We start from the raw sequence: 23,660 nt of genomic DNA, 5'->3' as shown, positions 1-23,660 counted from the left end.
CGCAAACCGCACGAACCGCTTTCGCCTCTGTGCTTTATTCAAGCGCGCCCCGGAACCTGAATAAACGACTCGTCTCGTGTTTCCCAGCTAAGCGCATCAGACGGCGAACATAACGTGATTGTTTTATGCCGGTTCCGCGACCCTGCAGGGGGAGGTAACCGGGAGACAGCCAGTGCAAATTCCCTTGAGTGCGTTCACTGCCGGAACGTTTCCATCAACCTACAGACAAAGCGGGTGTGAGTGGATCATGTGGTTTATTATAAGCTTCTTGACCAGAGAGTTTGATGTGGAAAACAGAACCATTTCAATATGAGAGAGTAAATACTTTAGAGTACTGATTATAGAAGTGGGATGCATTCATTAGATTAATTCCTGTTGTTAATATTAACCCTTAAATGCATGGGAATTTCACCAAACACTGTTACATCCTCGGGATTAGATCCAGCACGTATCACAAATGGGTCTACATAATGGCCAGACAGAAGCCTAAATATTTTCAAGACAACTAGAAAATAGTATAGACTATATTCTGATGTTTTATTTTTCAATTTTAAAAGAGATAATGCAACAAATCAGGACAAATCTAGAACAGGATAAAATATTTTCATACTGAAATTTCACGAGACGCAACTGGCTGTCAAACACACATTGAGCTACACAACACATAAGCTACACATATAGGCTATGTATTTTCTCAGGCACTAACTGAGTCTCAATATACACGGCAATAGCCAAATCAAACTGTTTATGTCAAGGGCGTAGGTTTGCTTTGAAATTTGGTAGGGGCATATTGCAAGGATCATTTTCAAAATGTTGGTTTTACGAAAATGTGAGAAAGTCAGTCTGGTAACATAAGCAAAAAAAAAATTTTTTTTTTATTACCTCACATAACAAGTCTTATTTCTTATTTCTGTGCCACACCATATTAAATATTAGCCTTTTTTTTTTTTTACTGTCCACTAGGGCTGGAGTGTTTGGAGTAAAAAAATATGAAATAAATTTGGGTAATGTAACAGCGTGATACATGCAATGTGATAAACCCAAGACTAATGCGTCAAAATCAAAAGTCTTCTTCTTATTATTTTTTTTCAAGACTTACCTTGAAAATGATATCCAAGGGACATGAAGTGACATTCTATTAAATGTATTATCTAGCATTGAACAAATGGATATCTAAACAAAGGGTAGGGTATATTAACAATGTACATGTGCAATATGACATCACAAGATGTCATATTGCATATTGGGGAGAACTGAACATTGACATTTTCCCCCACTTTCTGCTTTCCAACTCCCTTCACTCCAATATTTCTGGCATTGCTTATTTACATCTTTATCTGAAAAGGTAGGCCTCTTGAACAAAGTAGGCTTTAGGCTTAGCCTAATGACTGTTTTGATTACAAATGCCATATTTTATTGACAAAACATGACTTTCCTATCTGATATTCTTATCCAATGTGCAAAATATATATATATATTTTTTGGGAGTTATACCAGAATCTCAAAATCCTACACCTCTGACACAGTATAGTGTGACTCTGACACACTTACCAGCTGAAAAACAGAATTCTCCATTGAGCTGCATGCAAAAATCTGATTTTATTTAAAAAATTTTTACAGGAAACAAAAAGTATGCTTGTTTAAATATATTAATTGCAAGGATTGGACGTAGGATACCAATGGAAATCCGCTTGTGTAATCTCCAGAAAATGTTTATTTTTTATTTTTATTTTTATCGCATCCTGAACAGCACAGAGAAAAGTAGCAGAAACCACTTGACAACACCATTTATGCACTGTTTCGGAAGTGGAAGGACAACAATTTACACACATTATATGAAATAATCAAAACAATTATTTATGGAAGTGAAAAAAGAAAGAAAAGAAAAAAACAGACAGTATTACATACCTATATGTTCTCTAATGACCCTATACACTTTTAGTAGCCTACTTAAGCCATTATAAAAAAAAGATTGAGGAAAACTAAAGAGGTGTGGAGGTACAGAGGGTGGAATGAGGTCCCGGGTCACTAAATACCAGAGGTAAGTGAACAAATAAATACATAAATAAATCAAATATAAAAAATTATTTATGTAGCCTATAGGCCTACAAATTGGAAAGATGCAAGCCTATTTCTTCTAATGTTCAGAAGCAGAGTACAATTAATTTATATCATATATCATGTCATATATTTAATGGTGGTTTTACATTTATTGTTATAACGGGTGATTATTGTGGAAGTCTGTGTTCCTGTCTTTCACCCAAAGCGCTTACCGCTATAGGACAGAAAATCCCTCGAGACCTCATTTTTTATTGACTTAACATTTCGAGAGCAGAATTTTCATTAAACAACCTAATTCATTTCCAAACCTCGTTACCGAGGGCTACAATTACTTTCTATTCCAGCTCCCTTTAGGAACCGCTATAAACCAATATATAAACAAATGAATTAAATCAATGCCATGTGCAATGCTTTATCGGGAAACTTAGCAGGCTGAGGAAACACTGCTCGCGTGAGTTCCCTCACGAGCATCGATGTGATTCAGGAACCCTCTCATTTTCCCAAATTACACGACTTACACGTCGCATTGAGTGCCATTGACTGTGTCTTTCGGCTTTATTCAGGGTAGTGTTTGGAGGTGAAGTGACTAAGCTCAGGAGGCACATTTGCGTTCCTTACGCCCCGTGTAATTGGTGTGTTCCTTTAATTTGGGAGTATTTTTACCTATTTAATGAAGAAACTCGCTAGGACATCAGCCGGATGACACTCCCCTAGTGAATTTAATTCATGGAGATAAAAAGAAAGTCCTTCTCGACCACTAATGATCAGTGAAATTATGTCCTTTCTCTTACTGTCCCTTGTCTAACAGAGGTTTACCACATGTGGGTGCCCACACAAGCATGATTCAACATTGGCATCTCCAAGGTAACCTAGATGGTTGAGTCTAGTCTGACACTGTCCTCCAGGGTAGGGTTGCACCAGCTGTGTGTAATATCTCATTTAAGTTAGGACGTAAAGTTCACACTAAGGGCTTAGTACTAGTTAGTTTGTAACTAAGTCAGTGCTTCATTTGGTTGCACCACCTGTTCTTAAGGCAAGACTTAACTAGTAGGTAGCACGCTCTCCATAAAGTAATGTCTAGTTGCATAATATGACATTTACCTGAATTGATCCAATAAGCAGCCTTCAAATTTATACAGAGTAGAGTTAAATATGGAGCCAGAAATCTGACAAAACAATTTTTATTCAAATTGTGTAAATCTGAATTATAGACTTTTGAATTTGAATTTTAAGTGTGATTTTGCCAAATGTAATATTACGTTGTATTTTAAATAGGTTTGAATTTGAAAATTTTAAACACCAATCCTGGACATTTCACATTTTAATATTTAAGTTGAATTGTTTTTTTATGGCACAATTTTACAAATATGTATTTTCAAACAGGACATTTTTGGTTCTGAATTTTTACACTAAATATTCAGTTTAAAAAAATACAGCTTCAAGTTTTCAAGATGAAGAACAAATTCAGAATATCAAATTCAATATTCTAAAAAAATAGCAGAAATTCAGATCTACAGAAAGTGGGTCAGAGATCAAGCTTCCGTGTTCCACGTGGAAGAGTAGAGGGTCTCGGCAAAAGTCGAACGGAGCATTTTGGCCAATTACAGGTCAAGGTGCAATAATTATCTGGGGCGAGCCAGATAATTATTATATATATACAGTCCATCCGGAAAGTATTCATAGCGCTTCACTTTTTCCACATTTTGTTATGTTACAGCCTTATTCCTAAATGGATTAAATTAATTATTTTCCTCAAAATTCTACAAACAATACCCATAATGATAATGTGAAAGAAGTTTGTTTAAAATCTTTGCAAATTTATTAAAAATAAAAAACGAAAAAGAAAAAAAAAAATCACATGTACATAAATATTCACAGCCTTTGCCATGACACTCAAAATTGAGCTCAGGTGCATCCTGTTTCCACTGATCATCCTTGAAATGTTTCTACAACTTGATTGGAGTCCACCTGTGGTAAATTCAGTTGATTGGACATGATTTGGAAAGGCACACACCTGTGTCCCACAGCTAACAGTGCATGTCAGAGCACAAACCGAGCCATGAAGTCCAAGGAATTGTCTGTAGACCTCCGAGACAGGATTGTATCAAGGCACAGATCTGGGGAAGGGTACAGAAAAATTTCTGCAGCATTGAAGGTCCCAATTAGCACAGTGGCCTCCATCATCCTTAAATGGAAGAAGTTTCAAATCATCAGGACTCTTCCTAGAGCTGGCCGCCTGGCCAAACTGAGCGATTGGGAGAGAAGGGCCTTAGTCAGGGAGGTGACCAAGAACCCAATGGTCACTCTGACAGAGCTCCAGCATTTCTCTGTGGAGAGAGGAGAACCTTCCAGAAGAACAACCATCTCTGCAGCACTCCACTAATCAGGCCTGTATGGTAGAGTGGCCAGACGGAAGCCACACCTCAGTAAAAGGCACATGACAGCCTGCCTGGAGTTTGCCAAAAGGCACCTGAAGGACTCTCAGACCATGAGAAACTAAATTCTCTTGTCTGATGAAACAAAGATTGAACTCTTTGGCCTTAATGGCAAGCATCATGTCTGGAGGAAACCAGGCACCGGTCATCACCTGGCCAATACCATCCCTACAGTGAAGCATGGTGGTGGCAGCATCATGCTGTGGGGATGTTTTTCAGCAACAGGAACTGTGAGACTAGTCAGGGTCGAGGAAAAAATGAATGCAGCAATATACAGAGACATCCTTGATGAGAACCTGCTCCAGAGTGCTCTGGACCTCAGACTGGGGCGAAGGTTCATCTTCTAACAGGACAACGACCCCAAGCATACAGCCAAGATAACAAAGGAGTGGCTATGGGACAACTCTGTGAGTGTCCTTGAGTGGACCAGCCAGAGCCCAGAATTGAACCCGATTGAACATCTCACAAAAAGACTTGAGGCTGTAATTGGTGCCAAAGGTTCTTCAACAAAGTATTGAGCAAAGGCTGTGAATACTTATGTACATGTAATTTGTTAAGTTGAGCTTATCTACTCAGTGCTAAGCACCTATTTAGAGGCTAAGAGAGGCTGAGTCTGGAATGGCATTCAAAATGGAACTGAGCCTTTGTCAATAAAATATAGAGGCAGGTTGACTTGCAAACAGAAAATCAGACAGAAAGCATTTGACTAAACCCAAGAGCAGGCCCTGGGGTAGCTGCAGAGCAAGTGTTCTTCATTAATATTTTATTCCTCATATTCATGTTTGTTTGTATCCTTTCCAGCTTGAGCACCATACCACCAGGTTGCATACCACAACAGCATCTGCATAAAACAACAATTATGTGTTTATGTAAAATAACCCAAACTACACTTACAGGACAGACAAGGGTTTGATGACATCCAAATGTTTTTTTTCAAAGTAAAATAATATTCCAGGTTCAATATATTTAAGCTCAGTCAACAGCATTTTTAGCCTCCTTTTCTATATAAATAAATCAAAAAATCAAGGTTACAGTGTGGCGCTTCCAATGAAAGTGAATGGGGCCAATCCTTAAATGTAAAATAGGCTACTCACTGTTTCAAAAGTATACAAGTTAAAAAGCCACAAGATTTAACCAATATGTGTTTTAACATGTTCTGAGTGTGATAAAATCGCTTACTAAACTTTTCTGTATAAAGTTATATCCAATTACAACTTTGCTGCCATGATGACATAACACCGTAAAACCCTGTAATCCTGCAAAAACGATTATTTAAACTTTACAGCTCAAATAATAAAATGTTATGCTCAAATAATTCTGTTTAACACAATAATGAATGTACGTGCTTTTATAACATTTTAAGCTTCACATTTCTGCCTTTAAACCCTCTAAAATGGGCCCCATTTACATCCATTTTAAGTGCCTCACTGTATATATGGTATATTGTTTCCTTTTATTTATTTATTTTTTTTAAAGAAGAGGGATGAGTCGTTTATGCTTTTATGCTGTTGTTTGAACTTAACTTGTGTTGAACCTGGAATGTTCCTTTATTGATTAAATGACACAATGCTGAATGCTTTTAGCATGTGAACTTGTGTTTTGACTTTGAATTTTGTTAGCCTATTACTTTTTGATCTTTATTTGCAAACGCTTTGGATAAAAGCATCTTCCAAATGCATAAATGTAAATGTAAATGTAAAACCCATTAGAGATTGTTAAAAGCGATTTAATCAGTGTTTTTTTTAAATTACCTTAAGCATTTGGAGCACAAGTCAGAGTATGTAAATCCTTAGCAGCTTTTCCACATACTTAACACCATTACGGTGTCCAATCTGAATGATATTCAGAGTCTTTCAAATTGGCAAACACAATGTCTTGAATAAAAATTGTGTTAAGCTGTTGGTTCAGTTTTCTTTTTTCCCCCAGCTTTCCTTTCTTCCTTGAAGCAGTGTTTTTCTTTTAAAAGATGGCTTCCTAAAATACATCAATGCATGTGAAGTATGCGTGTTGTGTTTTGTTTAGTAATCTACTGGGTCGCCTGGCTCAGTATTTTGGCATGGTGTTATCTTTTCAGGTTGCACTGTTTTGAGAGGTAATACTGTTCCTATTTTGAAGTGGTTGCTTATTCGTATAGTTGGTGTATTGAGGTTGGATGCTTTTTGACCTCATATTAAGAGGCCTGTGTGCATGCTGTCAGGGCAGAGTTTATTTTAGGAATCAGGAGAACAAAGGCAATATAACATTTAGACATGGTGCCATTATGTGATTTACAGATAGCAATGTAATATTTAAACACAAAAAATGGGGGCACATAAGAATGATTGGCAGCAGTTTGGTTATGGTTTGATATATCTGGTCTGATCAGTTACCAACTCCTCCTGCTGTGCAAAAATCCACAGCAAAAAGCTTGCCTTCACACAGTCTCGAGCATACAATATAAGAAGCAAAAAACTGATAGTCATCAGCAGCTGGCCTGCTGCTCTACTCCCTCTGTCTGTCTCAGTCTCCCCTGCTCTAAACCTCGCTCCCTCCCTCTTTCTCTCACCCATGTTGGGTGCTGAGAGCTTGATGAACACATCCTGATGAAAAGTCAAGGATAATATCGTTCTTGGTCCAGAGCCACAAGCCTTCCAGGCAGGTTCAGAACCCAGAAATGAGAAAGCCTGTGCAACTCTAGCTCTAATATATGTTTGTGATTTTGATTTGTGTGTGGGAGGCAGGTAAGTTTAAGAATTATTATACTGTATATACTTATTTACTTATACATACAGCAGACTGGTTTATTTGTATAACTTTTTCTCAGTGTATACTTAAAAGTGTTTTAGTGATCTCCAAAACCCCAAACTTCAATTATCAACAAGACTGTCTATATATTACAAAATCCTCAGAAACTTCATATGTTAACAACTTAACAGTAATTTCTATCACATTCACTTAAGGAAAGTATTTGAAGATATTTCGGTGTTTGAAGGTATTTGAAGGCTAGAGATCTAGCACGTCAGTAGTGGCAGTTTTGTAAAAAGCACTAAATATGTAGCTGAAGGGATTATTTAGAAACTTATCAGGATTAACTTTAGTGTCCCAACTCTTTGTTGATATGCTTTGTGTACCAGAGGTGATTTCTCCTCTCATAATACATTTGTACTCTATAAAGTACACTACAATAAGCATGGCCTGTCAGTACCAATGCAGTCTTTATTACAATCGTGGAGCTCTTAATAGGGGACAGCTCTGTGAGCCGACCCAGACACTGTGGTATTTTTGTACTCATTTCTCTGTTTATTTATTGTTAAGCCAGCTAGTTATTTGCACTTTATGGATGGGAACGTTAGAATTCATTTGAGGCAATGAAACCATTTAAGAGAAAAAGAGACAGAGGGAGGGAATTGGAAGAAAGAAGCAAAAAGGAGTCAGAGAGAGAGAGAGAGAGAGAGAGAGAGAGAGTTAGAGAACAAACTAAACCATCTACTTATGCAAAAACATATTTAACCTTTGAGAGCGTATTACATTTAAAATGTTTGTGACCACAAAAGAATGGAAACTTAACAATTTGTTGCAACATCTGATCTAATACAGTCCTCTACATAGTCAGGCAAGTGTGTGAAACCATGCAGGAGTAAAGAAAGAGAGAGATAAAGAGACAGATTGTGCATTGTGGATCTTTGGTCTGTCTACTATGTCTAGAAAAGACAAAGTGTGCACACGTTTAATGTGATTTAATGGCAGTGATGCTGTGCTCTCCCTTTCATATTATATTAAAACCCAGCCTTCTTGTCCTTTTGGTGGAAGGCAAAGCCACTTCTGATATTTGGAAGGGAATTTTACTAGTCATTATTTTCTTTATGAAATATTTTAACCCACTGTCTTGGGAGCTGCGGGAACTCTCCACTTCAAACAGACGTGCTTCATTTTCATGAAAAATATCACATGGACACAGAATTACATTAAATCCCTCCCTCCCTTCCTTCATGACTTTAAGTAAACACACTGAATTATGATTTTGTACAAATGACACTGTATTCAATGTAATTCAATCAAAATCTAATAAGGAAACACTTTCTGGTTGTTGTGATGGGGTCAGTTTTCTTGCTAAGGGCAGAGATGGAGATTTAGGTGAGGCATGATCTACTATGACCACAACATTTCACTGCATATTTCTCTCACCAATGACTTCCAAGTATTAAGAGATGAATTGGGATGTGTGTATTGGGTGGTAACAGTCTTTGCCGTACTTTAGTGACAAACCCTCTCATTAGCTTTGAATAATTTCAATGATCATATAACAAACCAGTAAGACATTTGTAGATATAAGTATGTGGATACACATGATTTCCTTTAAAGTGCTTTAACACTACATTGAAATAGTTTTTTATTTCACTTAGGGAATATGATCACAATTCACAGCAATATCTCTGGTAGCTATTAGCATTTTTGAAAACAAGAAGACAGCTTTTATAACAGTGAGATCGGGTTTGAACAAGGTTGGGGAGTGCTGTAGAGAGGGAGGGCCTACAATTTTGAGCTGACAGGGCAGGAAGACAGATGCTTCTGGTGTACTAATTCTCATCCCAACTACTTAAACATGTCTTCTGTGCTTACTCACCATCCCATAAAATCCTGTGCTTCAGTCAATCACACAACATATGTTAAATGATGTTAGTTAGGCATGTCCTATACTAGTCATCATCCTCAGAGGAAGAGAGATAGAGAGAGGGAGAGAGCGATGGATGAATAGAGGTAATAGAGAAGTGGTTGTAACATCTGCACTTTTTGGTTTTAAAAAGGCCTTATTTATTTTTGGTGATTAGAGTCGTATACCTTAAGACAATGATTTTCATTTATAGTCCCTGAGTTTATAGTCTGTTGAAGTAAACTGCACTAAACCACACATGATAGACTCAACAAAGGAGAATGAAGCATGAAAAAATGCACAGCAACAGGAAATCAGTGATCAAGCTTGATATTGGTTCCACAATTCAAATATTCAGTTCTGTTTGTCTTTAAATGACATTTAGAAATACTGCAAATTCTTATATGGTATGAGCCAAGATGTTTCACTGGATAGATTCCTCCAACCACATTTTTCTTTTTTTAGTTTAATCACAACTGTAGGTGTGAATTCATTTTCACTTGTGATGTGACCAAAAGGGGCTTTCTAATGCACTGCAAAATATTCAACACATAAATTGAAAATGATAGGAGGATAGGTGGGATATATGAGTGAATGAATTTGGTGTTCACAAAAGAGGTTGAGAGGTAAAATGTGTAGCCTGACAAATTTTAGGTAACTAGAACAGTATAAGCACTGTCCAATGGTTGTATCGACAGAAATACAAACATACTTTAAATAACTGGGCATATTCAAGAAGATTGAAAGAAATATATCTCATCTAATAAATCAAGTTAAAAATGCAACCCTGTTTTCGAGGCAAATCAGCTCTTTGCTTTCTCTACAGGGATCTCCTCTCTTTACAACTAGTCAGACATGTTGGATCTGTTCCAAAACCTAGTGAGTTGCCCTCGGAAGTAGCCCTTAAAGACATCATAAAGGAAGGCATTTTAATGTTACTGCCTCCTAAAGTATCATTGTATGTATCCTTCCCTGGGTAGGCGATCCCAGAATGCACTATGATGAGCTTGGAAATAAATCAAAGATGGCAGAAGATGAGAGAAAATCAGATTATAAATATACTTATAATACATTCAATACAGAAAAGTATCAATAAAAAAGTTTAATATGATAGAAAACTGATTTTTACCCAAAATGTGTGTGTGCTTTGCATATTTATGATTATTACAGTATCACATCATTCCTCTTGTGTCACCTATATTGAAAACAGTTGACAGTTGAGTCTCCCATGCGCTGTGTGAGCAGTGATGTTTGAATGACTTGTGGAGCTACTACCTATGAAGTGGGTCGGAAATCCTATGAAATCGGTCTCTTATGGGGCTCAATTTCAGTTCTGATGCTGCGATAGAAGGCAGCTGCCTATGTAGGCAGGACACAGTAAAGCATCTTGCTAAGGTTTGGAGCAGACCCATTTTGGTTCTCCTCTTGATCAGCTCAGCTGGTATAGTTTAAATGGCCAGAGAATGGCAGAGACGTTCAACCACACTGTTCTCATGTTTTCCCCATTTGGGATCTTAGATCAAATGGATTTTAATCTGGAAAGTCCCAATGGGTCCTAAAATAGTAGCATCACTGTTGAGGAGATGACAGAACCACTGGAACAAATCCCTGGTTGGTTTTAGCTCAATTTCACACTGTTGACATTTGACAAGTCATTATATGACAAGATTCCATAGCCTGTTCCACTAGGTTGCGTAATTGTATTTATGCTGGTTTTATTTTTGTTTTTTACGCAATCATTATATCTACTAGGAGAAGGTACTGGACATTATATTGATTCTGATAATATAAAACAGGATTATTTTTTAAGATTAGATTTTATGGGACCATTTGAACAGAGAGCACGCTACTCTTGTGCTGTTGAGGTGGTCTAATTGTCCTTATACATGCTCCTACTTTTAAAACAGGCAAAATAAACGAGGACATTCAGAGGAGCCATCACCATATTTTGTGCAATAACAAATAATAAAGCGAAATCCTCAGGGAACTGCTCACGATAATTATGTTCTCAATCATATTAATCATATTAGGGAAAAGGTACTACACACATCTTTGTGGATTGTGCCATTTATGTGAATGTTGGTAGAATTTATGAACTACATTTAAATGGGAATTTCTTTTGTCTGCAAACCATGTGTGTTTGTTTTGTCTGTTTTATTTTCCCCAAATGTTTGTGTATATGATCTTGTTTGTCTGAATAGCTATTGTGTACTGAGAGAGAAAGTGAGAGGAAAAGGTGGGGAAGAAAAGATGAATGCTTGTGTTTTTCCTCAGTAAGCAGTTTTCAATTACAGGGTTGTATTAACTTTTTAAACAAAAATTAAAATCACCAGATGTGTCTGTTATTCAGATGTGTGGACATCAGTACCTGCTGTATTTGGGAGCACATTGTATCCATGCTCTAAACCGCTGCAGTCAGTGCAAGTGTGGAACATTTGGCATGTACACATATGGGAGAAGAAAGCGTTTATTGTTATAGTAAAATTAGTTGCAGTGATGAGGAATTTGTGTGTGTGTGTGTGTGTGGGTGGGGGGTAGGTTTATGTAGACTCCAAAGAAGTAATAAATGACATGTTTATGTCTACTAATGCTTCAGAATATTACAGAGTGAAAGAAAATAGAAATAAACATACATCAGTCAATCAAATCAGTTGTTCCCCTGCAGTTACCTCTTAAAAGGTCTGGTTGTGCAATGGTTAATATACACCAACTGATTGGCTACCCTTACCTAGTGTAACTGGGGGGGTAAAGTAACAAATTTGGTGGAACATTTTATTGTGGTTGAGGGCACAGCAACAGGTTGGGAGGAAGAATATATCTGTTTTGCTTGTGGTCATTTTTTTTTTTACCCATATTTAGCTTTCTCATTGGCTAGTGCCAGGCGACGAATGTTGGCCACACAGCTGGCTGCCGCCTCCTGCAGAATTTCATCCGTGGATCCAATCATGATGAGCAGGAGCTGTTAAAGAAGTCACGAGATTGAGAGGAACATGTCAGAAACAGCCATCATAACGATCCAATAATGAAAACAATACCAAACGTTCTTCTTTCATCAGATAGAATGAAAACCATGTAGCTACAATTACTGTCATTCACGAGGGCCTCTTATAGCAGTTCTTTCCTGGGGTTTGAAGGAGACATCTCATCTGTTATTAAGCTATAAATGCAACTGTTTGCACACTGCAGACATTTGCCAGAGGAGTTTACAGCTCCTGCGGCTGCCAAGGCCTGCTGCCTACTGGATGGCAGCAAAGTAATCCTGGCTCATTAACTACATATCACTGTGTTTGTGTATTTAAGTGTATTTATGTAAGAGAATGTATTCCTATGAGTATGACTGAGGCTATGTGTCAATTATTTGTGCGGATACCTGTATTATCGTTAAAGCATAAGATGCATGTATTATCTTATTTGTGTACATTACCATAATGAATGGGTTTCGTGTTTGTATATGACTTTGTATTAATTGGTGGTGCTTGCTTTAGCAAGATGCCACTATTACTATTCTGCCATACAAAGGGAAAACATAGTAACAACATTTTATTTGTTAAAATTAAATTACGGAATTGGGTCTCTAAGATTGTGATGTGACCTGTGGAAGTGCGTTTGGCTGAACTATGCTCAGATTCAGAAAAGATTCCAGGTGAGTTTACCATCAAATCGGATTGGATTAGGTAGTGTGTGATCTGAGTCGTTTGGTTTGTGATGCCAGTTTTTATCTGTAGCCAGTTACTTAGTCGGTAAATGCGTGATACCTAGTATTTTTTACAAGCTGTTCAGATTTTTAAAGTTGTGTAGTGTAATCCAGCCTTTAGGGATTTTTAAAAATTCCTAACCCTATTCTTCTTTTAACAGACAAAACTTTGGCTTGTAACTCATTCCGCACCATTTGGGCTATGGACCTGAGTGATGCCTCAGATTGTGTGACTTGTTGAGAGAAGGTGTGCTGTGGCTTTCCCAAGCAATTAGACATGCACAATTAAAAAAAGCTATCTCTGGTTCAGAACACACGGGTGGATTCTTCAGACTCAGGCCAACAAGCAGCCATTAAGGAACAACATAGCAACATCCTAGCATATCCCTAGCAACTGTATAGCAACATGCCCCTGCCATATCTCGGTACCAGAATATTATACAGACACGATGATGGGCTCTTTAGACACACAGTACTATAAAGTGGCAAATTCCACATGGCTGCAGCAAGTTTTGCACCTGGAAGCACCAATTACATTTTCTTCAGAAAATGTATCTATTTAATTCTCTTTTCCTCCATTAAGTGTATGCCACTGCTGTAGATCCCTGCTTGAGTGGGTTGTGTGACCAGCTGACTGAATATTTGGCGATGTACTAAACCTGAATCTTCACCACATAGCCTGGCTCCACCCTCCCTCAGAGCAAAGGTCATATCAGATCGCTCCATTTCTGCCTCATATAACTCGCCTGTTTTGATCCACACTTTCAACGCAGAGCTCACTTACTCTAAAAAAGACCACTTTCCGGAACATACTGGCTACATAAAATAATATATTAAAACCTTTTCCTTTTATTGTGCAATGAGAGTTACTTATTATACTGTCACACAAAGTGAGCATAAGGGTTAGAGTTTGTGCCAATGCCACACTGTGGTTAAGTTATACAGCATGGTATAATATAGTTGTTTCTGTCAAGGGAGGGAGAGAGAGAGAGAGAGCAAGTGAGGAAGAGAGACATAGAGAGAAAGATAGATTGCATGGGTTGGGCTGTGTTCTAAAATGTAAATAAACACAAACTGCGGTCAAACACTCTAGGCATTCTAAATCTGTTTAGTATGTGTGAGTCCCTCACTGCAGTACCAATAGTGGGTCATTCATTGAGCTTCATTCAGTCTGTCCCTTAGGCCCCCTATGTCTCTGTTAACTTCACCAAGGAGCCTTTGGACAAACCAAGGCCTCAAGACTATTTTCTATAACCCTGATGCTGGAGCAAGGAGGATATCCATGTTTTACCGCCCTCTTTTTTTATTCTTGACTATTTGAAGTGTATGAATACATGAATAAATTGTCAGCCTCAAAATGGTAACCGATTCAGCATTTTAGGAACTTATGTTAACATTGACACCAGAAATTGTTTATTGCGAGAAAGCTGCTTAATACACGAAAAAGGTATTTGCATTTACAGTACATACAGCTTTCTCTACACAGAGGGGCTATAATGTAATTTCCCTGCAATGCTAATGTAAATAGTAAGCATGATGTCTAAGATAGAATATGCCATTTCTTTTTCTCTATTGCTTTGCTTTATTTTCAGATGTTCTACAGTTCCTTCTGTGTTAGTTTCCTAAACTTTGCATTAAACCGGAATTTCTCCAGTGCATTTATGCACATATGCAGATGTGACAGATAGTAGTTAATATTTTAAATTGGTGTGTTCCACTTGAGTGTGTGTGTGTGATTTTCACTTTTCCTGCTGTACTCCCCAGATAAGTTGAAGAATTCTTCCCGCTTGTACTTTAGTTATCCAGTCTTATCCACGCAAATGCACACTCTTCAGAAACCTATAAGAATGGCGCTTATGCATTTACAATACATGACCGCATAAGCTAGCAGAAACCTAGGGGTTTTAAACAGCTTTTTTCTAAATCCCTTAAGCGGCATTAAATATGTTTCTCCATCAACCACACGTGTGGCATAATGCTGATAATCGCACAAATACATTTTGACTTGAACCACCTTTTCTTTCAAATCTGGTGTAAAGAGATTAATGGAAAGGAGGCGGCGAGAACCGGCTTGCCAATATAAATTACATTTTAATAAGAGACATAAACAAATAGACAAACAAACAAAGGTGTCGGACAGCTGTCCGTAAATCAGTGCTTCCCAACTTTTTATCTGCCACGGCACACTTTTTACAACTAAAACATTCTACGGCACACCACTATCCCACATAGGCTAACCATCGTCAATATTTTTCCTTTTCAATAACTTGTCCATGTTTTCTATCCGTCTAAGTAGCATGTTTACTTGTAATGTTTGAAATTCGGCTATGCAAACTTTTTTAAATAAAAATAAAAATCACATACAGTGCTTGTGCTAGACTTTCTCATCGTACGTAATTTTGACGGACAGGGTCAAAGAAATTCCGTCACAATCTATTATTACTCTTCATTTTAATTTTCATATTTTAATCATAATAAGACATTTAATAGCTTTTATTTTAGTTCACATTTTCATTTTTAATCATGAATTTACAGGACAAGCATATAGCAGATTATGCATTTATTTATTTATGAAGAGAACAGATGAACAGCAGAGACACCACATGAAGCAGATTCATGTTTTTTCCCCCGCAGTGACAGCGGAGGCCACTAAAACACGACATATGAACAACACGATATTACAAAAACAAATCCGATTAAAATATGAACAAAGCGTAAAAAATGAACTGAACAGAACTCATTTGACAACTCAAGCCTCAAGCCACGTGGTGCTCGCCTGTTCGTAATCAAACGCATCAAGGGAGACTGATGCTGAGGCAATTGTCATTAGATTATGCATCTTTGCCTAGGACAGACGACTTCTCGTGGCAGTTTTAATTTGGTTTTTGAGGCTGAACACAGCGACAAGTGCCACATTGCCCTCCACATGACGAGAGTTGCAGAAAGTGTCACAGAGGGGCGATTTTACGAGTTTGTCACGTAAAAATGCGGGTGGTGTACACAATAAACATTGAAAACATGTATTTGGAAGAGAAAAAAAGCTTGCAGTTGCTTTGATAGCAGAAAGTAATAAAAGGACTAATTTATGTTTAGGTCGAAGCGTTTTCTTGGTGAATTTAAATTAGTTCATTTACTGGGGTCTCTGATATTCGTAAACGATAAGGTTATATTTATTTAAAATAAATTATGAGATGTTAAATTTCTCTTCACAAATTTGGACAGTTTTTAAATGTTCTTGTTGTTTAGTATTCTCAAAGATATTATTGAAGCAAAAAACGCGTGTGTGAAAAACACTTTGGTGTAAAGTCACTTCACCGACTTCAGTGTATTCTGCAGCGCTGACGCGAGTCATGTGAAAGGCCCTTAACGCGTATAAATATCACTCACATTTGCTCATAAATCGTAGCTCTTCAAAATCACAAAAGTGACCAATTATGGTTTCAAAACAGCGAATTTCTCTGAAAGGTGAGGAGAGGAAAGGTTTGGATCCCTGAAAGTAGATTTTTTGTTTTTATGCATTTTTTCATTTTTTTTTCATTTATTTATTTTGTGGAATTTGATAATTTTCCATGGCACACCTGACATTCTTTCACGGCACATGCCACGGCACAGTGGTTGGGAAACACTGCCGTAAATCTCTCTCTCTGTCGCACTGCAGCTTTCAGTCAGCCTTTATCCCTCTCTGAAGCTTGATTAGCCTGATTAGGGGGCGGGTGTGTAGAATCACGATGCGGCCCCGCCCTCCGCCCTGTCACATCTGGGTTACAGAGCTGCACTTACAATAAAAGTGAATCAATAAATTATAAAATACTAACTTTTTCAGAAGTACAGCCACAAGACAATGTGTGTGTTAACATGATTTAGTGTGATAAAATCGCTTACTAACCTTTTCTGTGTAAAGTTATATCCAATACTACAACTTTGTTGCTATGATGAAATAACACTATAAATTCTAAAATGGGCAAAAAAATTACAATTTAAACAACTTTACAGCTGAAATAGTACACACGTTTGAACAGAAGAATTAATGCTTCTTCCAGTGTCTTCCAGAAATTGGCCCCATTCACTTCCAATGTAAGTGCCTCACTGCAACCCAGATTTTTGCTTTTTTTTTTTAAGAAAAAGAGTGACTTTTCAAAAGTCACTCTTTTATCATGACTTTTTGTGGTAATCAAAATTATGTCACAAATGCTGTCAATTGCGCTTGTATTGAACCCGTAACATTCATTAAAGAGTATGTAAACGGGGTCATTGCTAGTATAATGTGTGTTAGGGTGACGTCTGGGCTTTGGACTTTTGTCATGTTACAAGTTAACACACAAGTTTGCTTAGCTTTAGCATCTTAAAGAGGTCATACCATATAAATATATTGCTTTCATATTAAACAAATTTTAAGTTACATACTACTAAGATTTTGGGGATGAAATTTACCCCAGAAGAAAGGTAAATTTAAGTATGTCCACACGCACGCACACAAAGTTTATACAGAGCAGGCAACACAGAGTCAAGGCACAGACAGTCAAGGCATTCCCAGAATTTCCTGCTAAAAGTTAAATAAGTGTAGGATAAACAGAAGGCAAGACTAATATTCTATCTGTGTGCTCCACCAGATTCCTGAACTGAATTGACATACACAAATGGGGGGAGGGGGGCTTTATGTTTTGTTTTTTGCACAATCTCAGCAGCCTCTCTCCAGCACATGAATGTATCAGCTATCATGTTTGGCTGTATTTCCAGTTTTACTGTTTTTAAAATAGAATCCAAAACACTTCGAAAAAGCAAACGGATGCAAACACGAGGCTGCAACAACATGCCAGCACATTCAGACAAGCTGCTTTTGTGAGCAGTCAGAGGATGCCCGTGACAGGGTCAGCCACCATTTGCCAGAACTCATAGAGTGTTATTCAGCCGTAGCCAAACAGGGTCTCCTCGGGCCTGGAGCGGAGCCTCAGATAAGCACTGCTCTCTGTGTCTACCCCAGTCCCTCTCAGCTCTCCCAGCTGGTTCCTGAATAGACTATAATAGGCCACTTGTTAAATACTCCCAAACCTTAGTAACATGATAACTTGCCTCATGTTTGAAAAATGAATGAGAGGCACTAAGTCTTTCTTCTGTCTTTCTGCGCTCCAAAGGTGACAGGAGAATCCTGACCTCTAGAAAGGTAAGGCAAAAACATGTTTTCCCAGGCTCCTCTTTCAAGCACATGTAAATCAGTTCTTACACACATGCTTGCACACGCATGATCGGTCACGCATGTAGGTGTTGTGGTGTTAAGTGCTGCAGTGGTAAGCTGCTGTTCCCTGAGGAGAGGGGTTAAATCTCAGTAAAAAATCCCCCACCCATCCACCTGTTCCTCCCTGTTATTGTCCTCTACTCACTCCTTTACTTTACCCCTTTACTAAACATTCCAGTTTCCATTTCCAATTTATACCAATCCCATTATTGGTCCCTGTTCCCAATGGCCTGTGTCCTTATCTTCTAAAGTCTAGACCTTTCTCTGAGACTTCAGTGATGTCTGCATTTTGGCTTCCTCCTATCTATGTGTAAACGACACCAACAGCCTTCACCCATAGGGCAAATGGAAATTCCCTATAACCCCAGAGTCAGAATGAACACTGAGCTGCCACTTCTTGATCAATTCCAAACACTCACAGTCATGTTCTCTTTAATTTTGTTTTCATATCCCTTCATAAACATGCAGAAAACCTTGTAAGACCTTAAACATGTCTTCAAAACACCTCTCCTTAACCTTTCTCTACACACACACCTGAGATACTCTGCATTCTTGACATCACACGAAACAGAGGGTCGAGTCATGCTGTTTCAAGACATAAAACACTACAAACTTCAGACACATGCTACAGTAGCCAGATCAGAGAGAGTGAGGAGGGATCTTGAATAGCTTGAGTGTGTATAAGGACGTCATCTGCTCGCCATAACCATACCGGCTTCAACCTGCTGCACACAGAGCATGACTAAAATGAAACATATGGAATATTTCTGCAGGCAGAGGCTGAATCCTGCTCTTTTTTTTATATCTCATGCCCTCTATACCTGTCTTTACATCCCTCCCTATCTAATGCCATGCATACATATGACAATGGTCTGTTTTGAATATGCTGCATAAACAGAACAGGAGGTAAAACCAACAGGCTCAGTATAGAAGCAGAATCAGTGTCTAACATGCAGTCTAAGCCCACCCCATAAACACCTTGGAATCCTTGTCGGTATAAATGGCTACCATTCGTATTTTGTAATTTGCCACTTAAAGGTATTTCTGCATGAAAGCGGTTCTTTAATAGAAAATCTGACTAAAGCTGTCTGCAAAGATTTATGGTTTCAACAAACAATCTGCAAAGCTCTGGCGGGAGAAGGGCTTGGTGAATCGAGTTTTTTGAGCATCAAAAAGAATGAAAACTAGATGTCATATCAAATAGAGTATGTGTTTATTCTCGGGGAAATGCACTGGTTAATTCACATGCTACAGGACAGTACACACAGACATTTACATATAAACATAAAAAACCAAAAAACATAACACCCACATATTGAAAGGAGATTAAAAAAATATGGTTGTGAACATCAAAGACATGATTTGCTTTCTCTTTTAAAGAAAGAAAAAGTAAACCCAGCCATTTTAGTGCCCAGTTGGCTGAATGATTCTTTTTTAACATCAGTGTAAATAGTCTGTGTGCAAAATATATAACGTCTGGACTTGGAGGTGTAACACACTTGTAAAATCATACAAGTTTTTTGTTTCATTCTCAGCTTTTGCTTTGAACCAATTTAAAATGTTCTTTCATATTTCATGAAATATTAAAATGGAATATTAAAGGTTGATTTTTGAGTATAAATAAAGGTGTAAAAATAGCAAAGACAGAATTTGGAGAGGCTGGAGAACACAGATCTCGGACTCTAATGCATTTTCCAGTGCAAAATACTTTTTTCTTAGAGCTTAATTTCCCCTGCTAAAATTTAGGAGACTGAGTTCTACACCATTAAGTATGTCATACAGGAAAGTTACAGAAAGAACATAAGTCTGAGAGGGCACAGAATGCAAAGCAAGAGAGAGAGAGAAGGAAATCATTACAGCTCTAAGTTGTTGGGTGTACAAGAGCTTCTGACTCTGAAAAACGGTTACAATAATAGCAAGAGGCAGTCTTGAGTTTTACACCCCTTCATAAATTAGACTACAGCGCAGACATCATTCCCCGATAAACTCTCTCTCGAAACCCATTTACAATGTTAGAAAATAAAATTTTAACACATCCCCTGTCACAATAGTCTATATATCAAATTATAAATGTATTGCTGAGCCAACGTTTTCTTATTCCGCTGTTCCTCAGGTTGGTCAGGTGGAGGCAGCAAAAATGTGGGGGCTGGTTGGTGGTGACGAAAAGTTGACGAGGCCAAACTGAAACCATCTGATTAACAGGCTAATAAATGAACATCCACGCACGCACACAAACATGTATTTACACAGATACTCACACACACACTCAATTCAACCAGCTGTCCAGTTTTTGCCATTGCTTGAACTGGGAAAAATAACATTCAACTTAACGACTTTTGCAAATTGGACATTACTCCTTTCTTTGGAACACCCAATGTTCAGTCCAGCCTCCAATTATGGGGTGAGTTGAACCACATTCACTGCACCAGCACATCAGACTACAGCACACCATTAAAGGAACATGGGAAAAAATATTTGGCTGCAACATAACAACCGCTCTCATAATTTATATCCAGTTGTTATTGGGGGTGTGGGGGAAGCATTTGAACCGTATGTGCAAGCTTTTCTCATGTGAAAATCCCATTGGGAAAGCATGGTCAAATGTGGTTGAATTTGAATATTGGCAAAACAAGTTTTGTTTTTTACTCACAAAATGAATTACAGTTTATGGGAAATAAAATGTAGGCCTACATGTGAGACATCTCTTATTTTTTTAAACTGCTATTTGAATAAAGGAAAGGTTGACTTGTGTTTCCTGGTTTTTGTAATAAAAGACCACTCAGACTTGAGGTTTGTAAATTTAATCACCAGTTTGCATTGTAGAATCCTATGATAAGATGGGTTTTGCTTTAACTGTTGTGGTCTATACAGTCACTCTAAGGTGCTGTTCACACCGTATGAGTTTTTGCATTTATCTGCACTGTTTCTCAATTGTCTTTCTTTATAAACAAGCACTGGACATCTTCGAACGTTGCCCCACGTATCCGTTTCGATCAGCATCTTAAGCAGTAGCACCATGCCGTGTCAGGTTAAAATGAACTTTATAACTATACTGAACTATATTGAAAGTTCTGTCCTATTTGTGGCTCTGCGTTTAGATTTTTTTAATGCAAGGACGCATTCTGTGTGAACAACCCCCTAACACAGCCACATCTTGAAATGCTTGATTTTTGGTTCAGCATATTTTATTCGTGCTTAGCGGAGAGCAGTTTTCCCCAAATAACCCTATAAGAGCTAGAATAATCACATCTAACACATAAATCCGTTTAGTTACTTGTAAATTGAGCAATTTTTACGGAAAGTTTTAAAGACCATGTTAGGCATTGCTGTCTAACATGGTATGAATCTTTTGATTGAGACCCATATTAAGTGGCTTGAGTGTTTTGGGAGTGAATTCTAGAAACTGCCACTCAGAAAGTATCTCAGCAGTGTTCAGTCACTCTGGACCAGTGTGCCCTGCCAAAGACGTGCCACAGTCACATTCTGCTTCTTAGTCCCAGCAGCTTGCTGAGCAACCATTCCCCACACAACGGCCTTTCAATACTCTGCAGCCCTGGCATGCTAGTTCACAGGGATAACTGCCGAACTGAAGCCCAGCATACACACTACTGTTTGCTGTGCTGAGTTCCCATTTTCTTAGAAAACGCTCTCACTTCCGCCCCCCAACAAAAAAAAAAAAAGAAAAAGAAAACACGCCTTGTTCTCCTGCCCTCGCTGCTCCAAAATAGTTCAAAATATATCCTTTCAAAGCTTATTAGTGATGTTTTCACATGTCGCAAGCTGCGGTGTGCCAACCCTGCTTTAACTATGGAGCCAGGTCTCAGCTGAAAACTTTTTTAGTCATGGTGAGGCATTAATGTAAACGCAGTCGTTTATTTCTAAAGTGAATTTAAACAGTGGGACAAAAAGCGTATTTGCATAAAAATATTGGGCTTGAAGTGTGACATATAAAGGATATTAATCAAACAACAATAACAAGGAGACAAGAAAACCACTCACTACTTTTGGGCGAATAACTTGAGTAGCTTTAAAATTATTAATGTAATAGAATAAAACAGGGACATTTTTAATAATAATATATTTTTAATAATACTGACCCCTGATGTAGAGAGTGTGTTAATTGGTATAATAAATTACCAGGAAAGTAAAGATGATAGAATAATTTATAATTATGCCTTTATTAAGATAAACATTTGTAGAGCAATACTTCAGGCAGAATAATCCACCATTCACAAACTTCAGAAAATTGTGCATCATGCATTAGATTGAGAACAAGAACTAAATCAGTGTTGTACATTGTATCTCAAATGGAGGACAATGTGGCCTCCATGTACTACTTAAAGATATAATTCACTGAAAAATGAATAATTCTCATAATTTACTCGCCCTCATGCCATCTCAGATGTTTATGACTTTCTTTCTTTCTAATTAAGAATTTTAGATGATTATTTCAGCTCTGTAGGTCCATTCAGTGTAAGTGAAGGGATGCCAAAATGTTTATGCTCCAAAAAGCACATAAAAGCATCATAAAAGTAATACATACATCTCCAGTGGTTTAATCCATGACTTCAGGATTAATATGACAGGTATGAGTGAGAAACAGATCAATATTTATATCCTTTTTTGCTAGAAATTATTCTCTCTGCCCAGTAGGTGGCGATATGCTTGGAGAATGTGAATAAAAAAAACACAAGAAGAACAATATTAAATTGTAAGTGGAGATTGACTGAGAAAGGAGGAGAATTAATAGTAAAAAAGGAATTCAATATTGATCTGTTTCTCACCACATCTATCATATTGCTTCAGAAGACATGGATTAAATCACTGGAGACACATGGATTAAACTACTTTTATGTTGATTTATGTGATTTGTGGAGCTTCAATATTTTAGCATCAATTCACTTTAATTGTATGGACCAAAAGAGCTGAAATATTCATCTCTACTTTTCCCATGCCTGCTCTACCTCCTCTATTGTGCATGACATGGCATGCCAATTGATCCTGCTTATTTAGAAACAAATTTTTTGCATTCCTTGCATTGTTTTGAACATGTTTATGCACAACAATATCACTCTGTCTGCATTAAGGGACATTTAGACCCTACATATAAACTGATTTTAATGTAATTGTTTCATATATTACGATTTAAAATGGTGATCAGTGTATTGAAAATGTTTTTTAATCTTTTAATTTCTGATGACTTCAACACATACTTTCATACACCTTTCTTTAATGGACATACTCTGGGCAATAATTAGTTGGAAGAATCAACTGTGTGATGGATTAGAAGGCAGTTGTTATAAAGTCAAACAAATAAAACTAATACACTGTACCTTGACAACCCCATTTTCGCTGCATGGTAATGCAGTTTTTAGGATCTTTAGAGAGCTCAAACAAAGCCCGGGCTGTGGCCTGGTGCACTGCAGGGTCTTTTGAGCAAAGGTAGCGCACCAGAGGGGCTACAGCACCAGCCTCGCCAAACGAGACACAATTCCTCCCCCAAGTACAGCAGCAGGTGATGGCTTCTGCTAGGTACCGCCGTAACTTATCGTCCACCTACACAGCCGCAAAACATAGGGAGAAAAAAATCTTATTTAATAGAGTGCT

The 23,660-nt window shown here is 37.8% G+C and overlaps 1 protein-coding gene across 1 annotated transcript in view; it reads right to left on the bottom strand.

Annotated features, from left to right (window-relative positions):
• Positions 1-11,663: 11,663 nt before the first annotated feature.
• odad2 (outer dynein arm docking complex subunit 2) overlaps positions 11,664-23,660 on the bottom strand; it is a 95,931-nt gene continuing 83,934 nt past the window's right edge. The window contains 3 exon segments of the mRNA XM_052112293.1: positions 11,664-12,085; positions 23,387-23,404; positions 23,406-23,609. Coding sequence (XP_051968253.1) covers positions 11,972-12,085; positions 23,387-23,404; positions 23,406-23,609 — 336 coding nt within the window. The 3' untranslated portion in view covers positions 11,664-11,971.

Source organism: Xyrauchen texanus, chromosome 40 (assembly GCF_025860055.1).
Source record: "Xyrauchen texanus isolate HMW12.3.18 chromosome 40, RBS_HiC_50CHRs, whole genome shotgun sequence".
In the NCBI taxonomy this organism is placed as follows: Eukaryota; Metazoa; Chordata; class Actinopteri; order Cypriniformes; family Catostomidae; genus Xyrauchen; species Xyrauchen texanus.
Note: the sequence above shows the minus strand (reverse complement) of the source record. Positions and strands in the feature narration are given on the sequence as shown.